Source organism: Saccopteryx bilineata, chromosome X (genome assembly GCF_036850765.1).
Source record: "Saccopteryx bilineata isolate mSacBil1 chromosome X, mSacBil1_pri_phased_curated, whole genome shotgun sequence".
Lineage (NCBI taxonomy): Eukaryota > Metazoa > Chordata > Mammalia > Chiroptera > Emballonuridae > Saccopteryx > Saccopteryx bilineata.
Genome location: NC_089502.1, coordinates 77,720,543 through 77,740,632, shown reverse-complemented (window position 1 = coordinate 77,740,632; position 20,090 = coordinate 77,720,543). Strand labels below are relative to the sequence as shown.

The 20,090-nt window shown below is 51.8% G+C and overlaps 1 protein-coding gene across 1 annotated transcript; it reads left to right on the top strand.

Annotated features, from left to right (window-relative positions):
• Positions 1-3,295: 3,295 nt before the first annotated feature.
• On the top strand, positions 3,296-6,516 carry LOC136317707 (uncharacterized protein CXorf49 homolog). The gene is made up of 6 exons (XM_066250486.1): positions 3,296-3,442; positions 3,488-4,722; positions 4,851-4,969; positions 5,541-5,617; positions 5,888-5,933; positions 6,467-6,516. Exons 1-6 carry the CDS (start codon positions 3,296-3,298, stop codon positions 6,514-6,516), a joined length of 1,674 nt encoding a protein of 557 aa, XP_066106583.1.
• The last annotated feature ends 13,574 nt before the right edge of the window (positions 6,517-20,090 follow it).

Below are 20,090 nucleotides of genomic sequence, written 5' to 3'. Positions count from 1 at the left end.
GGGATTGGAGTCTGGATCACAGTGAGCCGACCAGGTCCCTGGATCAACACAGTGGTCACTTCTCCAGCCCCCAAGTTGATAAGCCTAAGTGATGCACTTGGCAGTTGGAGCAATAAGCCCCACAGGACCCTTGGTCTGTGTGGTGGGAGCTGTCACGGTGGGGAAGACCCAGTGAATCTTCTGACACTGGTCCCACCCCAGGCCAAGATAGTAGGTCAAACCCAATATCTGGATCCTGGTGATCACAAGGGATGAGGGTGCGGGTCAGCGGAGACAGGTGACACTCCCGAAGACCTATAAAATGCAAGGGGAGAGGAGGCAGTAGAGCCCCAGGGATGAAGAAAGTGGAGGAGGTATGAAGAAGTTCTAGGATTCTCTCAATGGGGGAGGGAGGGAAGAAATGGTAATGACAATGACAATGGCAATGGCAATGGCAATGGCGAGAGGTATTCCGGAGGCTTCCAGTGGCTGGGTGGGGAATGTTTCCTAGGACCCAGCTGTGTACAGGTGATTTTGCTCTAGCCTTTGTTGTCCATCCCCAAATGTCTGAAACAGCACACCGTGTCTTTACAAGTGGCTGGGAGATGTGGGAGAGGACATTATCAGCACGCAAGCAGGGATTGTCTGGGGCACACCTGAGCAGCATGAGCAAAGATTTAGAGTGCGCAGGATCTCCCTGCTCTGTAACCTCCACCAGGCCCAGAAAAACTGGGTCTCTGAGCTGCCTGGAGCAAGAGGTGTGCAGACAGCCCAGGCCTCTGTTGGAGATCAGCCAGAGTAGGATACAGGAGGGAGAGGGAACTGGAGAGACAGAGGCGTGCGAACAAGAAAAAGAGGAAGGTGTGGAAAGAATGGAAGAGCGCCTGACCAGACGGTGGCACAGTGGATAGAACGTTGGACTGGAATGCAGAGGACCCGGGTTCTAGACCCTGAGGTCGCCAGCTTGAGCGTGGGCTCATCTGGTTTGAGCAAAGCTCACCAGTTTGGACCCAAGGTCACTGGCTCGAGCAAGGGGTTACTCGGTCTGCTGAAGCCCCAAGGTCAAGGCACATATGAGAAGGCAACCAATGAACAACTAAGGTGTCGCAACGAAAAAGTAATTATTGGTGCTTCTCATCTCTCTCCATTCCTGTCTGTCCGTCCCTGTCTATACCTCTCTCTGACTCTCTGTTTCTGTAAAAAGAGAGAGAGAGAGAGAGAGAGAGAGAGAGAGAGAGAGAGAATGGAGAAGGGCTGTTGGAATAGGGGTCTGGCGGCAAGCAAGTGGAGATGTTAAAAATTGACGGCCACATAGAAACCAAGGGAGGGCCAAGACTGCCCAGCTCAGGGAAGCTGGGAAGCAGGCGGACCAGGAACATTTGAGAGGCAGCTGTCGCCCTGTCAGCCCATCCACTGGTTAGCCTGTTGGCTGTGTGTCCTTCCAGACCTTGAAACCACGTCTGTACATACACCTATATGTTTTCTCAGACATTATACCGGATTCACCGTTTTCTATTTTAAAGTACCAAATGTGTGCCCAAATCCACGGTTCTGTAGCTTGCTGTGTGCTCTTGAAATTTGTGCAGGGGGCCTCACGCGTTCTTTTGACTGGGGCGTTTTAATCTACTGGATGCTCACGACACGTTTTGTTCACCCATTTCCTTCCCAACGGGCATTTCTAGTGTTCCGGCCTTCCCCACGACCGGCACCCTGGTGCATGTGTCCCGGTACACTACATGCACAATGTGTCTGCAGAAGATGTGCCCTGCGGCGGACACCTGCCATTGCCTTAGACTAGGAAGTGAGTACTTGTTCAGTTGTGAGGATTTCTGCTCCAAGCAACCTTCTGGTTTCAATCTGGCCTCTGATTGCAACAAGCCGAATGACTGTTGGCCAGTGGCCGAACCTCCTAGAGCCTGTTTCCTCACCTGTGAGAGGGTGGCAATAGTGGGTACTTCAATCCCAGGATGGTCCCGAGGATGTGTTACTATGTAGCCACAGCACTTGGAGGAGTGCCAGGCACATAGTACATGCTGTGTACGTTGCTCTGCCAAGTTACCCTCTGCAATGGTTTTTCTGTGCTGCCGCACAGGGCGCCACCTCCCGCCTCGCCCCTCCCCGCCGACCCCCACCTCTGCAGTGGGCAAAGCGCCGGTCTGCTCCTAACCTCTCCCATCCTGGGAACGGTTGAGCTACTACCTAGTCTAAGGCAATGGCAGGTGTCCGCCGCAGGACACATCTTCTGCAGACACATTGTGCATGTAGTGTACCGGGACACATGCACCAGGGTGCCGGTGGTGGGGAAGGCCGGAACACTAGAAATGCCCATTGGGAAGGAAATGGGTGAACAAAACGTGTCGTGAGCATCCAGTAGATTAAAATGCCTCAGTCAAAAGAACGTGTGAGGCCGTGTGCACGGGTTTCACCTAGGCCTCCTTGTTACAAGCCTAGTGTGTGGAAATCGATTTTCGGTTTTACTTCGAACCTCCAGGGTCAGTGATGGCCAGCATCCGAAGGAGGGGGCAAAGCCCAGCCCATCTGCCGAAGCGGCCAGCCAATAGAGTACCCTGAGCGCACAGCCATGGGCTGGTTTGACTGCTCATCGTCACGATCACGGAGTTGCGACAGAGACCCTCCACCGGGTCAATATGACAATGATTCCTCTCTGGCCCTTTAAGGGCAAATTACACCGACTCTCCTCCATTGATGGCGCATGCATCCGGTGCCCATTTTCCTATTGAGTCCTAAGTGTCATGGAACAGTGGCTGGCAGACCCCTTCTGCGCTAGGTGCCTCACGTGCATCAGACGTCCCACCCCCTCATGGCCCCTGTGGACGCTCCCTGACAGGTGGCGCTATCTCCCCGCTGTGTACATGGGAAAGGGATGCTCAGCGCTGGGACTAGTTGGAGAGTAGGTGCCCGTCCAGGGAGGCGGGACAAGAACGGTGAGAGGACAGACCCAAGGCCCGGATCAAGGACCACGTTCCTAAGTTCTTCTGCCAGACCGGCTTCCAACTTCCTCTGCTGCGGGGTGGGGCTTAGGGGTGGGAAGCAACCAGGGTTCCCTTTGGTTAGCACTTCGAGTGGCAGGCCTACAAGGGGCATGTCGATTGGTGGAGGGGGTGGACCAATGAGGAGCCGCGCGCAGCATCAAAGGCGCTAAGGCGCGTGGGGATCGTGCCCTGTTGGACGCAAACCAGCGCTTCGCCTGTGCCGACAAATGGCTCCCACAGGTCTCCTCGCTCCCGCCTGCCACCGCCTCCGCCGTGCCCGAGCCCATCCTCTCCCCTGAGCTGAGCTCTTGGCACTGGGTGACATGAGCTCCCCCGCCAAGGACGAGGGCTCTGTTTTGGAGGCAGAGGCCGACGCCGAGGGCGGGCAGTGGGCCCGCATACTAAGCCTCCTTGTCTTGGACACTCCGGGGAACAGTGAGGACGATGAGGGCGGGTCCCCGGGCACCGAGGTCCCCAAGGTCGACCCAGAAGTGGCGGGGGCGGGGGGTCCGTAGCTGTGGGGCCGCGAAGGCCGCCCCAGCACCCCGGCTGATGTGGACGGGCGCGGCCTGTATCACCTGGGCAACGAGGCCGCCACGACCATCCTGCAGCAGCTGACTGACCGGGGTGACCTGCGCGTCCACAGGTACCCCTCCCCGGAGAGCCGTGGCTCCGTAGGGACTGCCGACTGGGCGGGCCAGCAGCCGGGGGCCCGTGGCAGTGGCGTGTGGGCCGGTGGCCTGGCGAGATCCCCACTGGCGCCCGCCACCTTGCCCCGGCTCAGGGCGCCTGAGGTGGGCCGCGCCTGGGGCAGCGCCAAAAGAGGGGCCGGCGGCACTAAAGGCAGCTCCCATGTCACTGGGGCTGGGGCTGGGGCTGGGCAGCAGTCCTCCGCGGGGGACCTGGGCTACTGGCCCTCCGACTCCCAGTCATCGGACGAGTTCCCGGTCCTGCCCGTGATGAAGGTCAGCATCCACCGCCGCCGCCGCAAGGGAGGAGGCCTGCTCACACCCCTCAGTCCCGGAGGCGCAGCCAGACAGCTGAGCAGCGCTGTCAGGGAGGAGCTCCCGTCCGTCCCGGGCTCACTCCCGCCCTCTGCTCCCCGACGACCCTCACCGGGCGCAGATAGGCCGTCCCTCCGAGAGCTGGACATGTTCTCGAGGAAGCCAAGTGTGGACCAGGCGAAGATAGCCAGCAGTACCAGCTACCTGCCGGCAGCTGCCCCTGCGGGTGCCCTGCCCAAGGCCCCTCCTAGACCGGAAGCGGCCCAGGAGAAGAGATTCTTAGGGGGGCCGTGCAAGACTTGCTCCCGCAGGTCCCTTCCTTTCCTGGGCGCAGAGAGGCTCGGTGACCCCATGGAATCAGGCACCTTCCCCCCAATCTCGGGTGTTCCGCTGCCCCGGAAGGACAGGAGGAACCCCTACCTCCCTGCGGGCACCAAACAGTCCAAGTACAAGGGCGGTGGGCAGAAGTCTCTGGTCAGGAGGAAGAGGGGGTCGGAGCCGGTGGTGGGAGAAGATAAGGACCAGAAGAGAGACACCGGCCCAAAGGGCCCAGTGAGTTTCAGGCTGAGCCCCTCCCTGCACACCTTGACCCCTGCTCCCCCTGGCCATCCCTCGAGGGCCTGTCACTGGGCCCCACTGCTCTGCCTACTGCAGCGTGGCCTCCTGGCTCCAGGCCGACCCAGGGAGAAAGTCAGCCAAGGAACTGACTTTCCGATTCCCTGCCGCACCCCAGCCCTTAAGCACAGGTGCGCGTGGGCACACACACGTCCACGCGCACCCACCTGGACAATGCCCGAGTCCAAACCGGTGAGAACTCTTTTTCTTAGCCTCTGACACACAGGCCGGGGCCTTCATGTCCTTTTGGGCGTTTTAGAGAAGGCGACATCGGCGACATTGGCGACATCAACATCAGAGCCCCTCAGCATCCCGGACACTCGCAGCCCTTGGCCAAGAGCCAAGGAGAGGTCCTGCCCAGGGTGCCCGCACCCGACTGTGTGTCCAGGGCATCGTCATCGTTAGCTGGGAGTGGGGTGGATGGGAGAGGGGGCAGGGAGAGAAAACTCTGGCCCTGGCCCTGACTCTCCCTGCCCCTGCCCGGCGCTCAGCCCTGCTCCTTGCCTCCCTGCCGAACCGGACAGCTTCTCCCGCAGGAACGCACCCAGTCACCTCATTCTCTGCATGGGGTTGGTGGGTGGGTGCACAGGGGTGATTCGCGTCAGTGCCTCAAACTGCAACCCCAGACAGAGTTTCAGCAGAACGGGGCCTTTTCTGCTAAGTCCCGTTGGGACACAGGGCTTGTCCCAGGGGATGCTTGTGGCTGCAGCTCGGCCAGTGTCCAGCCCAGAGCTGCATGCACTCTGGGGGACCACGGTTGTGGATGGCCTGCCCCCAGGGAACCGTAACGGGGGAGATAGGCCCAGAGACAAGGTGGCGTGGCTGGCTGGGCAGAGCAGGGGCGAGTCATTGCCAGCAGAGGGTGGTGCTGCCTCACTTTAGACCCTGCTTAGCCCTTTCCCCTCCTTGGGAGCTGTGGAAGCCAGCTTGTGTGTTCTTTCCCTGTCAGGTGACCAGGAGCTACTTGAAGGTACCCCAACTCCAGAAAGTTGGCAACACCCACCTGGAGCACAGGGTTGTCCTCGGGTAATCTTCAGCCTCTTTTAAATGCCGGCCCAAACTAGACAACTGGATCTGTGTCAGGATTAAACCGACATGTGTCCGTCTTCCCCCCTCCCTCCCCCACACAAGCCCCCACCACTCCGGTGCACTTCTCACAGAGGCAGCGGGCCTCCTTTTTCCACTGAGGGGCCTGTGCCCATCTAGCCTCCGGGGTGGGGGGAGGCTGAGGCATCGAGGGGCGAGGAGGCCTGAGTATATTCATCACATCTTTTTCTCCGCTGTCCTCCGGTCCAGTGCCCCGAGCTACAGAGAGAAGTTGAGAACCTCAGACACCAAGTCGGTATGAGGAACCTCTGGCCGGGGCAGGGGCAGGAGCAGACTGTGGGGTCTTAGCATGGGGTGGGGTCGGGCTGCAGGTGCAGGTGGCCTCACAGGAACCTTTGTTCCTGCGGGGAGGGGAACTAGCAGGCCTGGTGTGTGGACAAAGAGAAAAGTGTGGTCGGCATTGCGAGTACACTTAGCCCATCAGAACCGGTCCTAGAGGTCTCCTTCTCTCAGGACGTTAAGAGAGGCCTCATTGCCCTTCCCATCGAGGACTGCTTGGTGTGACCTCTGTGGTGGTGTTTCTTTGACCAGTTCCCAACAGTTCTGACATGCCCCCAAGCTTGAGCGCTGCTGGGCCATTTTTTCCTCTTTGGAAACCATTTGCTCATTTCTGTCAGGAGGTGGCTGAGTGAGTCAGGCCCAGGGTTCCTTGAGTAGGGACCGCAGGGGTGTTTCAGGTTGCAGGGTTCGGGTGTCCCCCATGGCGAAGGGGACGGGCCCGTCTGTCCCTCTGTCTGGGGCACCCGCTCATGCCTCTCTGTGTTTCAGTGGCCTTGCAGTTCCTGGTTGACGAGTTCCAGAAATGTGGCCGTGAGTGATGCCTGTGCCGCGTGTGCTGCCGCTTCCCGGGTCGTGGCTCTTCAGCAGTGCTGTGGGCTGGCCCTGGCTGGAGGCTCCTCCCTGACTCCCCTGCTCTGTTGGACAGGTTGAGCCCAGCATCTTTGTTCAGGGGGAGCAGCTGTTAACCTCGGAGCCCGGAGTTGCGGCCAAGCCGGTTTCCTCCTGTTCCCCCTTAGCTGTTCTGGGGCTTCCTCTCCCCCCTGCGTTGCCCCTCCCCACCCCATGTCCCAGCGGTTTGAAATTGAAGGCCCTCTGGAAACCGAACCCTGTGGTCTCTTTTGAGTGCGGGACGGGCAGAGTTGAGAACGAAGGCGGGGAGGGCCAGGAGCCGCTCCATCTCAGAGAATTTCTCAGAATAGGACCTCTGGTGCTCGGGCTGGGCCTTCTGCCTGCCTGCAGGGAGTCCAGGCTGGCTGCTGACAGGAGCCCTGCAGTTGGGCCACTGGGTTGCCCTGAGTCTGGACTCCGTGTAGCTCTGCCTGACCACATGAGCTTTTCTTCCCTTTGCCCCATGGGGCTTCTCTGTGTCCTCTCCCAACCTCCTCCTGTTTGGGGTATCCTGCCATTCATTGTTTGTATCCCCTCCCCTTCAGTGGGCCTTTTGAACCCCTTCCAGAGCTCGGTCCGCTCTCCCGTTTGTCCCTGGTCCAACCTGTCCACCCTGCTCTGCCATCTGGACTTCTTGGTCTCCGCCACGGCTTTCCGCCGGCGGCCTTTCCCGTGCCTGTCCTCCGGCAGGAGTTCCAGAGCACACCTGAGCCCGTCGTCTCCCGTTCCCAGGCCCAGCCCTCTCTGTTGGCTCCTCACCTCCCTCTGGTGCCCCCTACACACGGACAGCTCCCCCAGGGACCTGTGGGTCGCCCTCCACCCCTCCTTAGCTCTCACCTCGACACTGGGTGTCCAGTCCTGTGGCTTTTCCCTCCTTGGTCTCAGTAGGGGCGGGAGGGAGAATCCCGGGGAATTGCGGGTCCTCGGGGAAGGTTCGGGAACCAAAGAAGAGAGGTGTGGGCTTCACCTCCAGGCGGAAGGACAGGGAATGAGTTCGTTGTGGTGGCTCCAGGCCAAGCTGGGGTACACCGCCTGCCAGAGCAGTCCCATCCTTCCCGCCTTCGCCCACTAGCCACCCCTGCTTCAGCCTGGCCATCTCTGTGCCCTGGATGGCGAGGGCGATCGATGGAGTTCGATGTTGCTGCGTGGTGCCCTTCCAGTATTGCGCCATCAGCCTGTGACAAACTTTCCTGGGAAGGGCAGCTCTGCACCCCCGATCAGTGTCCCAAGCTGCCTCTTCAGGTCATACAAGGTTGAGTCTCACTCTTGTGTTCCATTTCCCCTTTACTCAGGGCTGGGAACTGGTTCCTCCCTTCAGCCAGGAACCAGGGCTCTGCAGGCCTGGGACTCAGAGGTACGGACTTGAGTGAGTTGAGCATTGTCTGTTCCAGACGCCATTCCCAACACACAAATGGGGGGATGACAGTGGACAGAACCTTCAAAGTGTGTGTGTTTGTGTGTGTGTGAGAAATAAGTTAATCGGGGTTAATGTTCCTTAAAGAGAAAAGATGTGATTCTGAGGGTAAAGGCGGTAGAGACTGAGGTCAAGACCCTTAGGGGACCAAGTGATCAAAAGCAAGGCTGGGTTCTGTTTCTTTCAAAGGGCCTTGTTAAATTCCTCACACATGGGGCGGCATGATGTGGAAGTCTTCCCACCCCAGGGCAGCTTGTCCAGACACCCTAGTGTTCTACAGGACCGTACTCTGTGACCTTATGAGTCTGCAAGCTCCTGTGTGTCGGTGGAGTGAGAATGCGGACAACGGCCACCTCAGAGTAGCCAGGGCACACCTCATCCTAGAGGCAGGGAGCTCACATAGGAGATCGCCCCCACGTGAGCCAGCCAGGGCTCGGGCAGGAGGGGCGCAGTGAAGAGTCGAAGTAAAGAGTGACTGAACCCGGGCATCTGGACAGACTCGGTTTCGACCTTCCTCCCTAGTCTCACCCACCCTGTCTCCCTTCTGGGCCTTGCCCAGTAAGCTCAGGTGGACAGACCCTCCCATGTTGGATGGGACAGCCACAGCCCTCGGGGCTGGAAAAGAACGTTTTTAGGACTTTGTCCTTACACTGCAGGCCCCTCGCTTGAGAACATGGGCCTAGTTGTTTAGGCTACGGCTATGACCCTGACCCAGCGGTTATTTCTGCATGGGGTGTCATGCTGTGTGAGTGAGAAATCTTGGAAGAGACTTCGGCTGAATTTTCGGCCCCCACAGACATGCAGGCAGGCTGTAATAGGGGCAGGTCTCACATCGGTACGGCCCCAGGAACTCTGTGACCATGGTCAGCAGGGTGTGGAAAAGAAGAAGTGTGTTGAAGCATTTTTGGGAGTCAAGAGCACAACCTGTAGTAGCTAGATTTGGCAAGACCACTTCCCTCTTCTGAATGCATGATCTCCCTCTTTCATACTCATCCCCACTACAGCACCATAGGGCTGCTGTAAACTTGTACATCAGGGGCCTGGCTCAGCGCTTTTCACTTTCTGAGGAAAGTCAGTCACAGATACTGAGGCAGAGGTTAAATTAACATATCCAGATCCCAGGAAAAACAATGCAGTTGGATCCCAGCCTTAACTGAATGTGCTTTTTCCCCTCAAATCTTCCCTCCATTCTGGTAGGCAGTGGTTGCTGGCCTGATGAGCCTTAGCTCCCAGCCTGCCTCCTTCTGCTATTTGCCCCATTCCTGGGCAGACTACCCCTCTGGACACCCCCACTTCAACCATCACTGTCATAGCACCATGACCCGCTAACCTCTCTCTCTGAACTCTCCGGCAGTATTGGCATATCCGGGGAATGCAGGAGGAGATGAACGTTGGATAAGGAGCTGACAGTGTTGGGCAGAGTAATAGTGCACAAAGATGTCTACATCTTGGTTTTTAGAATGGGTTAGTACGTTATTTTTCAGAGAAATGGGGTGTTACAGTTGCAGTGATGGTGTTACTCCACTGAATTCAAGGTAGAGAGATTTTCCTAGATTATCCCTTCAGGCTGAATATCATCTCCAGGGTTGAAAAGTGGGAGTGAGAACTAGAGGTGTAGGTCCCAGTGGTGTGATATGAAAATGACTTGGTCCTCCATCCCTGGCTTGGAAGATGGTAGAAGGCAGCTATAAGCCAAGGAATATAAGCATCTTCTAGAGTTGGAAGGACAAGCACATTGATTTCTTCTAATTTTCAGAAGACAATGCTGACTTGCTGACACCTTGACATAAGCCCAGTGGTTCTGTGTCTTACTCTGCCCTCCAGGAATATAATTTCATAAATTACTGTACTTTTTAAAACACTGAATTTGTAATAATTTTTATGGCAACAATAGGAAAGTAATACTGTAGATATAATAACATTTTTTATTTTTTAATTAATTTTAATGGGTAACATTGATAAATCAGGGTACATATGTTCAGAGAAAATATCTCTAGGTTATTTTGACATTTGATTATGCTGCATTCCCATCACCCAAAGTCCAATTGTCTTCCATCACCTTCTAACTGGTTTTCTTTGTGTCCCTTCCCACCCCCAATACCCTCATTCTCCTCCGCACCACGCCATAACCCCCCCCCTCTTGTCCTGGTCTCTGAGTCTCATTTTTATGTCCCACCTATGTAAGGAATCATATAGTTCTTAGTTTTTTCTGATTTTCTTATTTCGCTCAGAATAATGTTATCAAGGTCCATCCATGTTGTTGTAAATGATCTGATGTCATCATTTCTTATGGCTGATAGTATTCCATAGTATATATGTACCAAAGCTTTTTAATCCACTCGTCCACTAACGGGCACTTGGGCTGTTTCCATATCTTCACTATTGTGAACAATGCTGCCATAAACATGAGGGTGCATTTCTTCTTTTTGAAACAGTGCTATGGTGTTCTTGGGTACATTCCTAAAAGTGGTAGAACTGGGTCAAAAGGCAGTTTGATTTTTAATTTTTTGAGGAATCTCCATACTGTTTTCCACAGAGGCTGCACCAGTCTGTATTCCCACCAGCAGTGCAGGAGGGTTCCCTTTTTTCCACATCCTCGCCAGCACTTATGCTGTGTTGTTTTGTTGATGAGCACCATTCTGACTGGTGTGAGGTGATATCTCGTTGTGGTTTTACTTTGCATTTCTCTAATGATTAGTGTTGTTGAGCATTTTTTTTATATGCCGATTGGCCTTCTGTCTGTCCTCTTTGGAGAAGTGTCTATTCATTTCTTTCGCCCATTTTTGATTGATTGTATGTCTTCCTGTTATTGAGTTTTGCAAGTTCCTTATAAATTTTGGTTATTAACCCCTTATCAGACATATTATCAAATATATTCTCTCATTGTGCAGTTTGTCTTTTTATTCTGTTCTTATTGTCTTTAGCTGCGCAAAAGATTTTTAGTTTGATATAGTCCCATTTGTTTATCCTGTCTTTTATTTCACTTGCCCATGGAGATAAATAGGATAATATATTGCTGTGAGAGATGTCAGAGAGCTTACTGCCTATGTTTTCTTCTAAGATGCTTATGATTTTATGGTTTACATTTAAGTCTTTTACCCATTTTGAGTTTATTTTTGTGAATGCTGTCAGTTGGTGGTCTAGTTTCGTTTTTTTGCAGGTAGCTGTCCAATTGTCCCACCACCATTTGTTGAAGAGGCTGTCTTTATTCCATTGTATGCTCTTACCTCCTTTGTCAAATATCAGTTGTCCATAAAGGTGTAGGTTTATTTCTGGGTTCCACTGATCTATATGCCTGTTCTTATGCTAGTACCAGGCTGTTTTGAGTACAGTGGTCTTGTAGTATAACTTGATATCCTGAAGTGTGATACCTCCCACTTTATTCTTCTTTTTAAAGATTGCTGAGGCTATTTGTGTTCTCTTTTGGTTCTATATACATTTTTGGAATATTTTTTCTATATCTTTGAAGTAAGTCATTGGTATTTTAATCAGTATTTCATTGAATTTATAAATTGCTTTTGGTAATATGGACATTTTAATGATGTTTATTCTTCCTAACCATGAGCACGGTATATGCTTTCACTTGTTTGTATCTTCCCTGATTTCTTTTCTCAATGTTTCATAATTTTCCGAGCACAAGTCTTTAATTTCCCTGGTTAAATTTATTCCTAGGTACTTTATGTTTTTGGTTGCAGTGGTGAAGGGGATTGTTTCCTTAATTTCTCTTTCGGACTGTTCATTGTTGGCATATGAAAATGCCTCTGATTTCTGAGTATTAATTTTATATCCTGCCACCTTGCTGAATTCATTTATCAGTTCTAATACTTTTTTGACTGATATTTTAGGGTTTTCTATATACAATATCATATCATCTGCAAATAATAATAGTTTTACTTCTTTTCTAATTTGGATGCATTTTATTTCTTTTTCTTGTCTGATTGCTGGGGCTAGGACTTCCAGAACTATGTTGAATAAGAGCAGTGAAAGGAGCACCCCTGCCTTGTTCCTGATCTTAAGGGGATTGCTTTTCATTTTTGCCCATTGAGTATTATTTTGGCTGTGGGTTTGTCATAGATGGCTCTTATCATTTAGAGGTATGTTCCCTGTATTCCCACTTTGCTGAGAGTTTTGATCATGAACAGGTGCTGGATTTCATCAAATGCTTTTTCTGCATCTATTGAAATTATCATGTAGTTTTCTCTTTCCTTTTTTTTAATGTAATGAATCACATTGATTGATTGCTAATATTGTACCAGCCTTGCCTCCCCAGAATAAATCCCACTTGATCATGCTATATGATTTTTTTCCATATATTGCTGGATCCGGTTTGCTAATATTTTGTTGAGGATTCTAATATCTAAATTCATCAGGAATATTGGCCTATAATTTTCTTTCTTTGTGTTGTCTTTGCCTGGTTTTGGAATCAGAAATATGCTCGCCTCAAAAGGAGCTTGGAAGTCTTCCTTCCTCATTAATTTTTTGAAATAGCTTGAGAAGGATAGGAGTTAGTTCTTCTTCGAATATTTGGTAGAATTCACTTGTGAAGCCATGAGGCCCAGGACTTTTCTCAGCTGCGGGTCTCCGCCTGATTCCGGGCTTTCACCTTGCTCCTATAGGAGGAGCCTGCTCATGGGACGGCTGCAAGTCTTGGCTCCACGGACCAGTGGGACTGCATACCCACACTCAGTAGTGGGACTCTACCTGTTATGGGCTTTTTGCTCCACCGCAGCAGGAGTAGCCAGCTCCTGCATCAAGCTTCAAGCCTCAGTTTCCGCAGGCAGGGCAGGGCTATGCTCCTGCGCCCTTACTCAAGGGCAGGTCTCCACCCCTTCTGTGGTTCTCGCCCTTCCACCCACAGGCTGAATTGCAGGTGGCCCACAGCTGGGCTTGACCACTTTAGCACTTCCCCTCCTTCCCAGCAGGGCATGACCGAGCTCATACCTGGGCCTCAGTGTGGCCAGCCGGCTTCCACCCTTGCCGACAGAACTGTGCTTCCACGTCCCACCACTGACGGCCCTCGGGTGAGCCCTCAGCCGTGTGGGCGGTGGTGCTGCAGCTCAGACCCTAAGACTCACTATTGTAGTCCCAAAACCTCCTTCCTTCTAAGCGACTCTGCTCTGAGTGCCGCGGGAGAGCTTGTTTGGCTGGTGTCCTACTTCCCTTTGCTGGTATCACTGCTTCCAGGGGAAATATTCACTTAAGATTTGGGGAGTGACTCAGCTGAGGGGTTAGGGTGGCTGTCTCTCAAAGTGTTTCTCCCTGTGCCTCCTAGATTACATTCTCTTCCCGCTGCTCCAGTCCTCTCCTCTCTCCCCATCCCCCTGGAGCCCTGGGTGAGTGGTTGTGAGAGAGGTTTGCTGGGTTAGAGTAATCAGTCTCTTTCTCACAAACCGTATCCTGACTTGTTTCCAGCTAAATACTGTCCATATGCTTCTTCTAGGCTCTGGGGCTGCAGGCTGAGGCTTTGTTTCTGGGACTCAGGACCCTCCCCTCTCTGCTAAACTCACTTCGTGCCACACGAGTCTGTCCTGGCTGCTGTTCGCTCTGCTCCAGGGAGCTGGGAAACCTTCTCTGCATTTCTGCTTTTCCTACCAGTCTCAGTGTGTCTTCTTCAGTGGACCTTGGTTGAAGAGTTCTCTTAGTTTAGTCCAAAGTTGGTTTTCCCAGATGGTGGTTCTTAAAATTAGTTTGTAATCCACTTTGGTTCAAGGAGGTGGAAGTTGGTATGTCTGCCTACTCCATCACCCAGTAATAACATTTTAATTGCTGTTCAGCTCAGAGGGAGTTCTGGAGATTTGTTGACATGTGCTTAGCTAGCCTTGGTGGAGCCAATGTGGTGAAGCCCAGAGCCAATTCCCTGTGTACAGCTTGCCAGGGCTCTCAGGTTTTCATTTCCAAGTAGGACCTTGGTCTCTGCAGGCAACACAGATATTCTCTTATGCAGACTCCAGGTAGAATAGAAGATGAGCAACAATCAGCAAAGGCAGCCATCCCTAGCTGTGGCAAAAGCCCAGCATACTGCACAGGGGGATAAGTGATGACAATCACAATGTGAGAGATTAGGGTTTGCTGTCAATAATTTCTGGATAAATGGCTACATTGGAAAATAAGAATGAGTTTGCAAAAAACCTAAATATTATACCTCCACGAACTAGAAAAGGAGCAAACTTAAACCAAAGTTAGCAGAAATAAGTAAATAACAAAAGGTAGAACAGAAAAAAATGAAATAGAGTAAAGAAAACGTATAGAAAAACCAATGAAACTAACAGTTTTGTAGGGTTTTTGGTATTTTTCCAAAGTGAGAAGCAGGGGGTGTCAGACAGACAGACTCTAGCATGCACCCAGCCAGTATCCACCCAGCATGCCCATTAGGGGGCGATGCTCAGCTTGGCACCACCACACCCACATGTAACTAGACCCTCCAGTCTGCAGCATTGCTCTGATGCAACCAGAGCCTTTCTAGGACCTGAGGCAGAGGCCATGGAGCCATGCTCAGGGCCCGGCCAACTTTGCTCCAATGGAGCCTTGGCTGCGAGAGGAGAAGAGAGAGATAGAGAGAAAGGAGATGGGGAAGGTGGAAAAGCAGATGGACACTTCTCTTGTGTGCCCTGGCTGGGAATTGAACTCAGGACTTCCACAAGTCGGCCTATGCTCTACCTCTGAGCTAACTGGCCAGGGCCTAAAACTAACAGTATTTTTTAAAAAGGTAAACAAATTTGACAAACCCTCAGCTAGGCTAAGAATAAAATAGAGATGACTGAATTAACAAAAATCAGAAACGAAAGAGGAGCCATCACAATGGATGCCTCAGAAATACAGTGTCATGAGACAATTATGAACAACTATATGCCCACACATTGGAAAAGCTAGAAGGAATGGTGAAATTCTTAGGAACATACACAATCCACCAAGATGGAATCATAAGGACATATAGACAACTTAGACCAGAGCACATCAAAATGATGATGTAGGAAATCTCAGACTTCCTGTCCCCCTACAAAGATCAACAATTGGACAGCTGGTCAAATTTTACCAACAGTAGAACAAAAGCTTGAGAATAACCACATAAGAAGTGAAGAAAGACGGCTTCATTTTTTGTGTCATCTCATTTCCCAAGCTGGCATTGTTCAACACCGAAAAAGGAATTTCCAAGCTAGAAAAAGCTCCCCTCACCAGGAATAGAAAAATAAGGCAAGCGACTAGCTTTGCCAACTTTTCAGAGTTTCACACAAAGGTCTCACTTTGGTTTCTCCCCACCTAGACCAGCAAAGCTGAGTTATATATACCTGGCTAGGAACAAGAAAGAAAAGCAAACACACAGTGGGAAAAATCAGGGAGTGACCTGCTTTGCAGAAAAACTCAGCAGATTTCACTGCTGCTGAAGTCAATGGCCAGCACAGCAGCCATGAACCCCCTGCATATTTACCTAGCTTTTCTTCTACAGGTGTTTGCATTTTCTGATGCCAGCTGTCTGAGTTCCTTCACATTCCCTCCCCTCCACTCCCACCAGAGCCTGAGAGCCAGACTGGAAGCCTACTTGGGGCTTGGCGGTTACATGAGTGCAAGACATTGATTCCCCCTGGCTAACCTTCATTGCCATACCTATGCACAGGGATAGCCTTTTCAGCTTTGCACCTGCACACCATTAAGACGATGCCCATCACTGGCCTCCACCTCCGCATGCATTCCCAGGGCCAGAGCATGTAACCACAGGAGAGCACACAAACAGCCAGGACCTCTGCAGCTGTCTAAAGGCCCAGATGAAGCCCTGCCTTCAGTCTCTGGCTGGCACCTCCACACCCACCTGTCACTAGACCCTCCAGTCTGCACTGGCACGTCCCCAGCCAGAACCTTGTTCCCAGCCTCCACTGCAGTGTGCATGCCTGTGAACAGAGCGTGCAGGCATGGAAGGCATGCTGACAGCCAGGGCCTATGCAACTTCCAGTGAGCCCATAGTTGCCTCCAGCCATTGCTGCCTGCCACGGTACCCATCACTATCTGTGTGTCTGCAGCTGGCCTCCACAATGGAGCGTGTACACAACACTGGCTCTTGTCATCAACACTGTCTGCTCAGGTACTTAGCTACCAGAACTGGAGATGCCACTGAGCACTCCAACAGACACTGCAGTCACTGCAGATGCTCTGCAGTACTCAGCAAAAACCACATAGTTGTTGATGCTGTGGACCCCTGTGGCTTTAGCAAACAAGACACTACCACCCTTAAACCTGGTGTTATTACATGCCCCAACACTTGGTGCGCTGCACCACTACACACAAGCTACAACATGCTCCAGTGCATCCCCACAAACAGATGAAAGGCTTCGCTCACTGAAGTGTGTGTGTGGGGGGGAAATTTGTGTTAGGCTTGCTCGTGGGTCTACCGGCTGCAAGAACTTTGCCTAATTAGTGTGTGGGTGTGGTGCTGCACCACATGTGTGTGGTCTATGTAAGGCTGAGGGTCCTTTGCCTCTGCGGGATTCTCCTAGCTCACTCTCCCACCACTGTGAGGTGAAGTTTTCCCTGCTCCCTTGCCGTAACTGCGAAAAGCAGACTTTCCTTTGTTTATTAGCTCTTTCCCTTTTGTTGCTTATTCACTCAGCTGTCTTTGTGAGCCTCCAATAAATTTCGGTATGGCCCGACACTTTCTAGCTTGGTAGTTCCTCTACTGTCTGCCCAAATTCAGTGAGAACCTGTCTGGCCTCAACCACCAGCATTACATCTGGTGTAGTGAGCAACATTTGGAGGAGATTGGTATAAAGCCACTGACACCCTTGAAGGGTGGGGTAGAGGAGTGGTAATTGGTCTCCAGCATATGTTTCCCCATGGCTGTCGTTTTGAGGGCCATGGGCTGGGTTTTTTTTATAGACCTGCAAGAGGAAACCAAGAGCTCTGTGCAAGAGGCTACCCAAGGTCAAGAACTCCAGGGTGAGCTGAAGGCCAGGTGGCAACACTGGCATGAGCTGGAATGGTCACTGGAGAAAGAGCTACACTTATGAGAACTGCAGGTCAGGCTGCAGGATGAGAATCAGTTATGGTGTGAACTGGAGCGAGCACTGGAGAGGGAGGCTGAATGAGTTTGAGAGCTGCAATGTGTGATGCTGGCTGAGCACCAATGGTGCCTGCAACTGGAGTGATCTCTAGAAAAGGAGTTACAGGTTCACAAGTTGCAGTTAGCCCTGGAAGTTGAACGTTGGCAGCAACAGCTGTTGGAGGAACAACTGTGGGTTCAAGAGCTCAAGTCTCAGCTTCAGGCCAAGAGCCAGCAGCCACAGGAGCTGAAGTGGGTGCAGAAGATGGAACTGCATTCACGCCAGTGGAGTGGCTCTGAGTCCACGGGAGCAGGAGTTTCAGAAGAGGAAGAAGTTCGAGCGGCAACTGCCATCTGCAGACTCAGAGCCTGGGTGGTGATTGCCAAGAAAGTAAAACCCTAGCAGCCAACATTCCCTCAGGGACAAGCACAACCCCTTCCCCAGGTACTGGAGCACTCTGTGGTCTGGCCCTAAACCTAGGCACAGCTGATGGATTTGGGGACATAATTCAGGCAGAAACCTACTGAGCCCCTGCTAGTCTGGTTACTACAATTATGGGACATAAGTGTGGATGGCATCATGCTCTCCTGAACAGAGCTGGAGAAATTGGCCACCATTACCACACACTCCTCCTTGAGGCAGCATCTTCAGAACTGCCATGACAACCCAGGAAACCATACCCCATTAGAATGGGTGATGGCCACCATTCGAATGGTCTGGCAGAATGCTGGAGAATTGCCGGAGCAGTGAGTCAGTGAGCTTCCCCAGGGCCTTTGGGAATGAGATATGAAGAATGCTGCTTTTAACCCGGGGTCCTGTGGGCCAGATGCAGAAGTGTCTTATCCTCTACAGTGCCCAATCAGCCCTTTTTGGGTCACTAGTGGCTATCCTTGGTCCCTATGTGGGACAGCTTATCAATGCAGTTACACAGTTGGTAGCAGATTTGAGGGAACTGGAGGCAGCATGGAATCCTAAAACTGTGAGGGCTGCTGCCCATGCTGCCTCCCCGACTACAAAGAGAAATGGGCTTGTAAAGGTCACCTGAACACAAATGTGGGTAGATTTTATTGTGTCTGGGGCAGATAAGGAGAAATTAGATGGCAATCCCAATAAAGTTCTTTTGGAGCTTTGGTAGCAGCTTAAACCAGGACAGAGATTCCAGCTGCTGAGACAAATGGCCCCAGCAGCTACCAATAAAATGGTTGGTGTGTGGGTGGCAAGATTACAATATTATATGATGGAACTGAGGGAGAGGAGGACCTCCACGACTTGCTGTTACAGTTTGAATAAGTGGAAGGCCGAGGGACCCATCTAACAGGGATGAGCAGGGACCAGAGGCCCCATGTGGAACTGATAAGATCCAAGCATACCCTGTGCCCACTACGGTAAAGCAGTTACAGGAATTCCTAGATCTGTTGTGGTATTGGCCCGCATTCATACTCCATTTGGCTCAGTTACTACATCCCTTATATCACCTTATTTGGAAGAAGGTTTGCTGGAATTGCACTGAGCAGGTACAAGGTTCATTTGCAGAAGCTAAGAGAGCTGTCAAGGTGGCACAGGCCTTGAATGTGTTTGATCCTGCCAGGCTCTGTAAACTTGATGTCCATGTAACCTCTGAGGGTTTTGGATGGGGCTTGTGGCAATGGACAGAGTGCCTATGGCACCCTATTGGGCTTTGGTCCCAATTGTGGAAAGGTGCTGAAGTCTGTTACTCATTAGTGGAGAAACAGTTGGCAGCTGTGTATGTTGCCCTCCTAGCCACTGAGAGTATTACAACCACAACTCCAGTTATTGCAGGATGGGTGAGAGATTGGGCAATCAAACCTCATACTGGTAAAGCCCAAACCTCCACCCTGGCCAAGTGAGGTGCCTACTGGCAACAACACTGTGTTCTTAGCACCAGCCCATTGAGAGCAGAACTGAAGGAAGTCTTAGGTCTGGTCATCAATGCGACCTTAGAGTCAGGAGCAGCTGGGGTTCAGGAGGCAGAACCTGAAGTCAGTCCCTACCAGGAGGGGCAGACACCCATCCCCGAGTATGCCTGGTATACTGATGGTTCCAGCAGGGGCCAACCTGCCAAGTGGATGGCCATAGCCTTCCATCCGGCCACTGAGACTATTTGGATGGACACGGGTACAGGTCAGAGCAGCCAATGGGCAGAATTAAGAGCTGTTTGGCTAGTTGCCCATAATGAACCTTCACCTCTGGTGATCTGTACTGACAGCTGGGCTGTCTATCGTGGACTGACCCTTTGAATTGCTACTTGGCATATTAAACAGTGGATGGTAATGCACCATTCACTATGGGGCCAGGCCATGTGGCAGGACTTATGGGAAATAGGACACCAGAAGCAGGTGACAGTACATCATGTCACGGGGCATGCCCCTCTAGCCCATCCTGGGAATGATGAAGCAGACACTTTGGCAAGTATACGATGGTTGGAGATTGCACCTGCAGGTGATGTGGTGCAGTGGCTCCACCGGCGCCTGCTCCATGTGGGACAGAAAGCTATGTGGGCTACGGTTAAGGCGTGGAACTTGCCTGTGTCCTATGCAGAGGTATGCCTGTGAGCAATGTGCAGTGCGTTCCAAGGAGCACCCTGAGAGACCACTGGTGTCACCTGGATGGATCCAGAGGGGTCATGTTCCACTGACACAGCAGCAGATAGACATCACTGGACCCTTACCAAAGTCAGATGGGTACCAGTATGCAGTCTCCTGCGCAGATACTGCCACCGGTCTGCTTGCTGTTTACCTTTCCCACAACCGAGACCAAAGGGCAGTCATACAGGCTGTGGACCACCTGAGTGCTGCATACAAGCAGCTACTGGTCCATTTTTTTTAGAGAAATTTTTATTTTTCCATTTAACATAATCTTTTTAAAAATTAATTTTAATGGGGTGACATTGATAAATCAGGGTACATATGGTCAGAGAAAACATCTCCAGGTTATTTTGACATTTGGTTATGCTGCATTCCCATCACCCAAAGTCCAATCATCTTCCATCATGTTCTAACTGGTTTTCTTTGTGTCCCTCCTGCCCCCAACACCCTCTCTC

Bases quoted from the DNA above. Each gene is read 5' to 3' on its own strand.
- LOC136317707 (XM_066250486.1), top strand. From the start codon at position 3,296: ATGAGCTCCCCCGCCAAGGACGAGGGCTCTGTTTTGGAGGCAGAGGCC. The intron at 3,443-3,487 runs GTCCCCAAGGTC...GGGGGTCCGTAG, and splicing joins GCGGGTCCCCGGGCACCGAG to CTGTGGGGCCGCGAAGGCCG. The intron at 4,970-5,540 runs GTGTGTCCAGGG...TTTCCCTGTCAG, and splicing joins CAGGGTGCCCGCACCCGACT to GTGACCAGGAGCTACTTGAA.